We start from the raw sequence: 9,480 nt of genomic DNA on the forward strand, positions 1-9,480 counted from the left end.
TGGACTACGGTATAGGTGGGGCGATGAGTTCTGGTACCCATGTATGGACTCTGCTTAAACAGGGTTAGGCTTTTAATGAATCACTGTCACCCACATGCTGACCTAACCCGCTTCGTGGTGGAATATTACATCTAATTTTGGATGCTAGGGCTGATGGACAAGACTGACGTTTGGATAATTCCATCCCGCACAGCTTGGCTCAGTGTCAACTGGGTCAGTCCCAATCGGGCAGCCAATTCTAGATGAAACGAGGTGGATTCACCTGATGTTGAGGTCGGTCAGTGCCGTGTTGTCTCATCACTCGGCTCAATCATTTTGTTTTCCTCCCACAGATTCACCAGTATAGTGCAACTACGATGCGAGAAACCGTGACTTGCTGGTGGTTAAACTGACTTTGGAGGGGTGACACCTGCTGGAAGTGGCTGGGCAACTGTTCACTGTGAAGACTGACCCAAGCAGACACTTTGCCCTGGATTGTGTGGAAGGCTTTTGTAACGGTCCTTGACTGCTCTTCAAAGGTCGGCCAATTCTGCCATTGGCCAAACTGTCCACCAATACTGAAGCTGCCAACCTCCTGCTCACTCATATTCCAGATACAGACACAGGTTGCCAGTTTACCCTCAGGTTAGCACCTCCCCCCCATTTCAATGGTCAGGCAGAGCGGGGCGATTAATTCCTAGAATTAATCCCTGCGTCCGAGGTCCCGTCTCCCCTCTGGCTCATGGTGCCGGGGGGAGGGTGCCTTGCTTATTTTGGCTCTCCCTCGTTGCTGACTTCCATCGCCCCTCGTAAGGACGAATGCTATTTAACATGATGCGCAGGAAACGGCCAGAACAGTTAAACTTCTGTGATCACCGATCAACAGGTTAGTGGCTAGAAGATGGATGGATAATCAACAGATCTTACGAGTTTGGTCACTTTTCATTACTACTGTCCTCTTTTTGCGGAGATGCGAGACCTTCACACCGTGTTTGTGGGGTCCATCAGCTCCTGGAGCTTTTTCTGTCTCATCTCAGAGACCAGAGAGCTTCATCTGCAACTTCATGATTAAAACTGAGAAACGATTTAAACTTTGTCTCGACTTTCTCTCACTGACGTAGACAGAGACGCTGAAGCAACTTTACTCCAAACTGATGTTTAATAACAGTGAAGAGAACAGATGCAGAGCTGCAGATAAAAAACACAGTTGGACTGGTGCGTGTGTGTGTGTGTGTGTGTGTGTGTGTGTGTGTGTCTGTGTGTACTACCTGTGAAGGTCATCCAGGTCATGGTAATTCTGGTAGTTAAATCTTAACTGCACTGTTTGAATTCTCATTCAGTTCTTGCTGACTGCTTGGGAATTGCAGTCTTCTGGAGCCATCAACACCTTTGGAGCTTCAGTCACTTGGTGGTTGGTTGCTCCACCCCTCATTTTGCAGGTCATTGAAACTTCCCTTGACACAATGGGATTTAATAATAACTCCCAACCAGTCAGCTAGAACAGAAGCCTCTTGGATGAGAGTCAAACAGTCCAGTTGCTATGATCCTTCAACCAGAATCACGTGTGTGTACTTGTGTGTGTATGTATGTTGTACGTGCATGTGTGTGTGTGTGTGGGGGGGGGGGGCACAAGTGTGGGATGACAAAGAAGAGAAGACTGATGCCATGTTTCCACCAGCACCTGGTTGGCTCGGCTTGGCTCGGTTGGGAGCTTTGCTGCTCAGCTGAAGGTGCAGGAAATGACAGTTTCAGTCTCGGTCGATATTTGACTTTAACACAGATGCTTTTATTAATTTCAATCAGTCCAGAAAAGCTCCTGCTCACATCTAAGTCAGCTCTTGCCACTGTTATGTTATATCAGTGCTTAACCTCTACACGAGCTACATGCTAGGTCATGTCAGAGGTAGCCTGAGGCAGGCAGACAGGCAGGCAGACAGGCAGGCAGACAGGCAGGCAGACAGGCAGGTGGACAGACAGGCTTACATAGAGGTCATGTCATTGAGAGCGAGGTCCAGCTCCTCACTGATGGCTTTGTACTTCAGTTTTTGTGCATAAAGCTCATCTAAATGTCAGTATAATAAAATAGTGACAAAAAGAGAGAACACAATTAGCATTAAAATGTAAGTAAGTTCAACTCTCAGCTGGGCTGTTATCAAAGAGATAATCTCAAAAACACACACTGATAAACACTGAAATATTTGATGGAACAGAGCTGCAGTCTGCTGAGATCCAGTGGTGAGTGATCTATTGTCAGGAAACGATCAGCATACCTTCCAGGTCGTCAATAGTCTTCTCCAGTTTAGCCACAGATCTCTCTGCAAACTCAGCTCGAGTCTCCGCCTGAAATCACCAAGCAGCCTTCATGAGAAACGACGTCTTCCTCACAAAGGCCTGATTTCATTGACGGCTCACCTCTTTTAATTTATCAGTCAGGACTTTGATCTCTTCCTCATACTTGTCCTCCTTCTGAGAGTACTGTGACAAAATGATGTATACAGGTCAACTTTAGTTTACATCTCTATGTGTGTCTGAATGCTAGTGTTCAGTCTTTTTCTTGACTAAACATTTTTCTTTCCTTCTTGAAACTGATTTGAGGTTCTTTCTCTTTTTCGACTGCTGTTAGTGTGTCCCCACGCTTTCATGCTTGAGGGATCCGTTGAGTTTGTACTTATTTTAGGGCTAAAGACCTGCCCGTAATCATGGTAACCCATGATTAGCTGTTAGCGATCCATCACACAGTGGCACTAACAGGAGCGCTTTTTGTTTCCACCCCCCCTGAGAGCAGACAGGGATGCTGGGCGGAGGCTGAACGACGGGCCAGGAGTCATTACCTGTTCTCTTTTATGATAATGGGAAATAGAAACGGAGCAGTGAGACAGGAGTCTAGCGCCGTTGAATCTGTGTCAACCCCGAACTCATGAACTATGACTGTTTTGAATGCATCAGCACTTCAACTTTCAAAAAACCCCATCTCATCATACCTTTTAAAGACACACCATCTGTGACCCTCTGCCCATTTTCTCATTGCGGGTCACCACACTGTATTCACCCTTACAAGGACGAGGACGAGGACAGGTCTCAAACCCCTCGCCCAAAGATAAGTCGAATCCTGCTGAGCCCGTGACCAGGGAGCTGTTGCGCAGTGCTGTGGACCTTCATACCCAAGTGACCACATTCCAAAGCTCCAACATAAACTGTGGGTCCATATTAAAGGTTGTGTCTGACAATGTGCTAATGAGCGTCCCACGACTGATGGCGTTCTAACATTATCACGTATTGCCAGCGGCCAGCAGGGACAGCTATGGAATGGACTGTCAACTTCCAACTAGCAACTAATGCTTCTATAAAAACCGCACGCACGTCACTTTTAAAAAGTAAAAAAGACACGGGAACGCTCTTTAAGCAGAAACCTTAAACAAATCTTTTTCCCACTGTTTGCCAAACTGTGTGTGACCACCTGCAATTACAACGTCAAATGTTACCGTCTCCGTAGCCAACTAACTGCTCCACAGAACCACAGGTATATGTTTTAGCCCTGCCCAGTTACTCCTAAAACAAAGAACGTGAAATAATAAATGTGTCCCCAAAGGTTCTCAGCTGGGCTGGACACTCTCCTGTCTCAACCGAGGAAGCTGTGTGCTACAGAAGAAGGCTAGCTAACAGTGTCAGCAACAGCCACACAGGGAATCCACTCTCCATCCTATTGGTTTCATCCAAGGTGAGATCCCAGTTTTCCCCCAGTAACAAGTAGGGGATGGAGGAGAGTGTCCCATAAGTGTCCCGGTGGAGGAGGAAAAGACACTGAAAGAATTAGTGATTTTGTTACCACCTAACCTCAACCCAGACAAAAGATGCTGGGTTCAAACCAGAAAGGGAACACAACAACAAAATAATCCAAATGGGAACCCCAAACGGTAAAATTGAACACGTAGACACACCGTTTACCATGGAAACAGTGTTGTCAGCTACAGCTACAGCCAGCACTCACAACTCACCAGCAGCATTAGACTGGCCCACTGGCCACAACTGGGATCTCTGTCTCAGCCCTGACCACAAACTGGGGACAGATTCCTAGAGGAAGGTGGCTGATCGTGATGAGGAGGGGAAAGAGAACAGCACCACATACAACTCACCACCCACTGCAGGTGGCCAATATATATGTAGAAGAATATTGGTTTTTTTTGGTAGGAGATATAAGAAAAGAGAGTGAGTTGTATAGAATGTCACATACACGTGTGCAAACGGTGGTTCTGATTGTACCTTTTCAGCCTGTGCCTCCAGAGACTTCAGATTATTGGTGACATTCTTCAGTTCCTCCTCGAGTTCAGCACATTTACTTGAAGCAGAAAGAAGAGAAGTAACAAATGAATCTTACATACATTATGGGATGGGATATACACTGGGATGTGTCTTCTTAGGTCCACTCACGCCTCTGCCAGCTCAGCCCTCTCCTCTGTACGTTCCAGCTCTGCTTCAACAATCACCAGCTTGCGGGCCACCTGGTGAAGTTCGTGTGTCCACAGTAAAGTGTCAGACGTTGAGAGAAAAACTCACCAGCACAAAGAGGGACTAAAGAACAATCAGTCAACAGTAAAACCTTCCTGCAAGGTTGCGAATTACAAGAAGAAAAAAGCAAAAACCTCTTCGTATTTGCGGTCGGAATCCTCAGCGATGTGTTTGGCCTCCTTCAGCTGGATCTCCTGAAGCTCCATCTTCTCTTCGTCTTTAAGAGCCCGGTTCTCAATCACCTTCATACCTCTGCAAGTAAACGTGGCTTCATTTCACACAATACAAATCAAAGAATCTTTTGGGAATAGGTGATTCTATGGGGTTTTCCAGGATTCAGGAATTTTCGGCACCTGGACTCAGCAGGAGGCACCAGGTTTTTAAAACTGATGTACAAAAATCCACAATGACTCCTGAATCCGTTTGTGCTGTGACCAATTTATTTGCCACTTTGGATTAGATGTACTTGTGGCTTTTTTTGGAACGTATTGTCAGTTCTTGTGTGAATGCAGGAGGGTACCTTTCACTCTCATCAGCAGCCTTCTCAGCCTCCTCCAGCTTCTGCAGAGCCGTTGCCAGCCGCTCCTGTGCTCGGTCCAATTCCTCCTCCACGAGCTGGATGCGTCTGTTCAGAGAAGCCACTTCTGCTTCAGCCTGTGTTATGTGAGTAGAAAGGGTTAAAAGAAACACGTTATGTTTGGAACAAAACAGCCAGTCAGACTGCAAGCTTGTCTAGAGGACAGAAATCTTCCTACTTCTGACCTCAGATGAAACCAAAGTCAGTGTATTTGAGCAGAAAGGGACCCGAGAGGTCCACTGTCTAATCCTCTGGATGGAACCACTGTCAGGAAGGACCTGAACGCCTCATTTATTTCACACATTCTGTCACAAGAGGACTTCATTTAGTCATGGAATCATATATGTGGATGTCTACCTTCAACTGTTAAGTAATTAGATGACGAAGTAACTTTAAATGTGTTTATATTATATAGAATGTGAAAACAAAAGCCATGATTTTATGCCCATGTTGCCTCTGGATCATAACTGTCATCTAATGCTGAAGGATTTTTTGTTATAATCTAAGAAAACTCACACAAAACGTGTATAACACTACAAAAAAACAACGAAGCCTTCGCCCCGTGTTGTCGTGTGTGTTCCCTGGATAATGAAGCTAAAATAGACCTTTAGATTTGTTAACCCTGAGTCAAGGTTAACCATGACAGCATGGTCTCTAAACAGCCTCAACAGCTGTGAGGAGCCATGCTCAGACTGGAATGCAAAGGGAGGAGCTGGGAATTATTTATACGAGCGTGTGTGTGCGTGTGCGTGTGTGTGTACAGGGTTAATGACTCACATCAGCAGCCTTCTTGTCAGCCACCTCCAGCTTCTCCTGAGCATCCTTCAGGGCCTCGGAGTATTTGTCCAGCTCGTCCTCAGTCCCCTTCAGCTTCTTTTGCATCTGCAGGAGTTCGTCCTCGTGCTACCGTGACAGATCACACTCAGTGATGTCAAATTCAAGAACCTGCTCCCAGGACAATGTTTCTGGTCTGATTTGACTAGATCGAGTTGATTAGAGGATACACACACACACACAGACCTTTAAAACTGACCCCCTGGCCGTAACTCTAACCTAAACTCAGTTCTAACCTTAATCTTTAAACCAGGTCTTAACCCTCAAACTGTGAGGACCAACCAAAATGTCCTCACTTTGCTAGTAGAATCAGTATTTTGGTACTAAATATGTCACAAATGCAAGAACACACACACACACACCGACACACACAAACAATCATTGACTGATTGATTAGAAAATAATAGCTGCCTGACTAAACTAAACAATGGGCAGAGTTTGGAGCATTTTTGCCTGTATTGAATATTATTAAACTGTTTTAAGTTAGAGCAGTGACGCGTTAGCAGAGTTCTGGTTCATCACTTATCATCTGTGCCTGTTAGAGACGATAAATAGAACTCTAGAGCATGATGGAATCCATTGGACACACATTACATACATTCGTTTTATGTGAAACATATATTTAATCTTTGTTCGCTCAGATAAAACATCTTTATTTGTCCCCACATGTTCTTCCTGTCACACATGTGTTCTTCACCCACCTGCTTGCTTCTATCCTCAGCTGCCTTTTTGTCGGCCTCGGCTTGCTCGGCCCGGTCCAGAGCGTTCTCCTTGTCCAACTTCAACATGAGCATCTTTTTCTTGACGGCCTCCATTTTAAAAAGGCTGAATGGACCCCGAGCGACAGGAAGGGCAGATGATCTGTGAGCCTGCGAAGTGGCAGAGACGCTCCTGGATGAGCATTTATGTGGCGCTGGTGGAGACCCTCCCACTCATGACCCCTAACCTTCCCCATGTGACCTCAGGCTTGTCTTTCTAGTAACAATGCTGAGCTCTTTCTCTCTGGGAAAGTGATACGAGTGATCGACATTTTGGCTGGATATAAAATATAAAAGATTGTTTCGCGGGAGACTTTGAGAGAACACACACGTCCGAAACAGGACGGAGGTCTGATTTAACTGACGTGAACTTCTGTAACTCCACAAATCTCTCTTGATGACTTGATGCTGTAGGTAGGTGAAGGAGATGATCCCAGACTGCTTCTTCTGTCAGAGCGAGGATGAAGGACAGACTCATGGACGTCAGCCTCCCTTGTCAACTCTAGATTTGTTACTTCTGCGTCCAGGCAGGGAGGTTGTCTGGTGCGAAGAGCTTCTCCTCAGGTTCCAGGTGAAGAGCCCTGTGACTGATCTTCTCACTGGCTTCATGTTTCCTAACAGGCAGCTGAAGGGAGAGAGATCTAAATATTAACCAACATGGTAATGACAATGATGGTACCGGGGGTACCGACTGGTTCTGGTGTAATTCTAGGCTGTCACCTGGTGCTGTCATGGAGATGACAGGATGCAGCAGCAATGGCAGTAATTCCACCCTGGGGGCTTCGGCTGGTTATTAATAAACAGCTTTTGGCTGACATTGTCCTGAGGATTAGAACATGGCCTGTCTGCAGCTGTGCACACACAGAGAAGAAGTAGTCCCAATTTGATTTATTTGAATTTGGAGCCTGATCTCCGTGATTTGAAGGATCGTATGTGTGAGGTCGATACGTCACATGAGGAAGATATTGTCCTCTTAGTCTTATGTGCTACGGTGTTTAACGATTATTTTTAATGGTGTCCGAGAGTGGTGACAGGGATTCAGTGTACACATTTTTAATATAAAATTGCACCTTTAAGACCGTAAGTGTTTTAGGGACAGTCAATAAGGCAAGCATGTCAGACTCATTTGTAAATCTATTCTGTCTCCATGGGAACAGGGAGCTCTTTCAGGTCAGAGTATTACATGAGTTTTTTGTGGATTAGGAGTTAGCTGCTCAGTTTATGGGTTAACAAGGATAGAATTTAGAGAATGTAGCCATCCTTCATTCCCCCGCACCCTGTGTCTGATCACAGAACTCCCCTAAACAGCAATGTGTCGTAGCAAATGCCTCTCCAGCAAAGTTTCTTTGCATAATAAATGTTTCTTTCGCTCCAAATGTCAGGATCACTAAATTGGAAGCAGTTGAAAAGTAGCTGTGGCTAGTCAGGCCTCTAGCAACACAATGAATTGAAGTGCCGACCAGCTCCACTACTGGAACCCAGGTTGAGGCACACGACAGCACATCTACCCTGAAGTGTCCATCAGCTGGACCAGCTGGGGCTGAACACCTCAATTACCAGGAGGCCGTTGGATTTCCTGACTGGAAAACTACAGGAAGTAGGACACGGTCAGCAGGAACACATCCACAATCACCACACGGACAGAATGACCTTCAACCATGACAAAGTGACTTCAACCATGACAAAGTGACCTTCAACCATGACAAAGTGACCTTTAAGCATGACATGGTGACCTTCAACCATGACACAAAGTGACCTTTAAGCATGACAGGGTGACCTTTAAGCATGACAGAGTGACCTTCAACCATGGCAAAGTGACCTTCAACCATGGCAAAGTGACCTTTAACCATGACAAAGTGACCTTTAAGCATGACATGGTGACCTTTAAGCATGACAGAGTGACCTTCAACTATGGCAAAGTGACCTTAACCATGGCAAAGTGACCTTCAACCATGGCAAAGTGACCTTAAGCATGACAGGTGACCTTTAAGCATGACAGAGTGACCTTCAACCATGGCAAAGTGACCTTTAAGCATGACAGGGTGACCTTTAAGCATGACAAAGTGACCTTTAAGCATGACAGGGTGACCTTTAAGCATGACAAAGTGACCTTTAAGCATGACAGAGTGACCTTCAACCATGACAAAGTGACCTTTAAGCATGACAGGGTGACCTTTAAGCATGACAAAGTGACCTTTAAGCATGACAGAGTGACCTTCAACCATGACAAAGTGACCTTTAAGCATGACAGGGTGACCTTTAAGCATGACAGAGTGACGTTCAACCATGGCAAAGTGACCTTTAAGCATGACAGAGTGACCTTCAACCATGACAAAGTGACCTTTAAGCATGACAGAGTGACCTCAAAACATGACAGAGTGACCTTCAACCATGACAAAGTGACCTTCAACCATGACAAATTGACCTTTAAGCATGACAGGGTGACCTTTAACCATGGCAAAGTGACCTTTAAGCATGACAGAGTGACCTTCAACCATGACAAAGTGACCTTCAACCATGGCAAAGTGACCTTCAACCATGGCAAAGTGACCTTTAAGCATGACAGGGTGACCTTTAAGCATGACAGAGTGACCTTCAACCATGGCAAAGTGACCTTCAACCATGGCAAAGTGACCTTTAAGCATGACAAAGTGACCTTTAAGCATGACAGAGTGACCTTCAACCATGGCAAAGTGACCTTTAAGCATGACAGAGTGACCTTCAACCATGACAAAGTGACCTTTAAGCATGACAGGGTGACCTTTAAGCATGACAAGGTGACCTTTAAGCATGACAGAGTGACCTTCAACCATGGCAAAGTGACCT

At 45.6% G+C, this 9,480-nt stretch overlaps 1 protein-coding gene across 1 annotated transcript; it reads right to left on the reverse strand.

The window, feature by feature from the left end:
* Positions 1-1,119: 1,119 nt before the first annotated feature.
* On the reverse strand, positions 1,120-6,794 carry LOC130518392 (tropomyosin alpha-3 chain-like). Its single transcript, XM_057020951.1, has 10 exons — positions 6,598-6,794; positions 5,840-5,965; positions 5,006-5,139; positions 4,620-4,737; positions 4,408-4,478; positions 4,240-4,315; positions 2,392-2,454; positions 2,250-2,319; positions 1,963-2,041; positions 1,120-1,703 (listed from the first exon to the last, which is right to left on the reverse strand). The coding sequence occupies exons 1-10, from the start codon at positions 6,709-6,711 to the stop codon at positions 1,700-1,702; spliced, it is 855 nt and encodes a 284-aa protein (XP_056876931.1). The 5' UTR covers positions 6,712-6,794; the 3' UTR covers positions 1,120-1,699.
* Positions 6,795-9,480: the final 2,686 nt, after the last annotated feature.

The sequence above is a fragment of the Takifugu flavidus genome, chromosome 21, assembly GCF_003711565.1.
Source record: "Takifugu flavidus isolate HTHZ2018 chromosome 21, ASM371156v2, whole genome shotgun sequence".
NCBI lineage: Eukaryota > Metazoa > Chordata > Actinopteri > Tetraodontiformes > Tetraodontidae > Takifugu > Takifugu flavidus.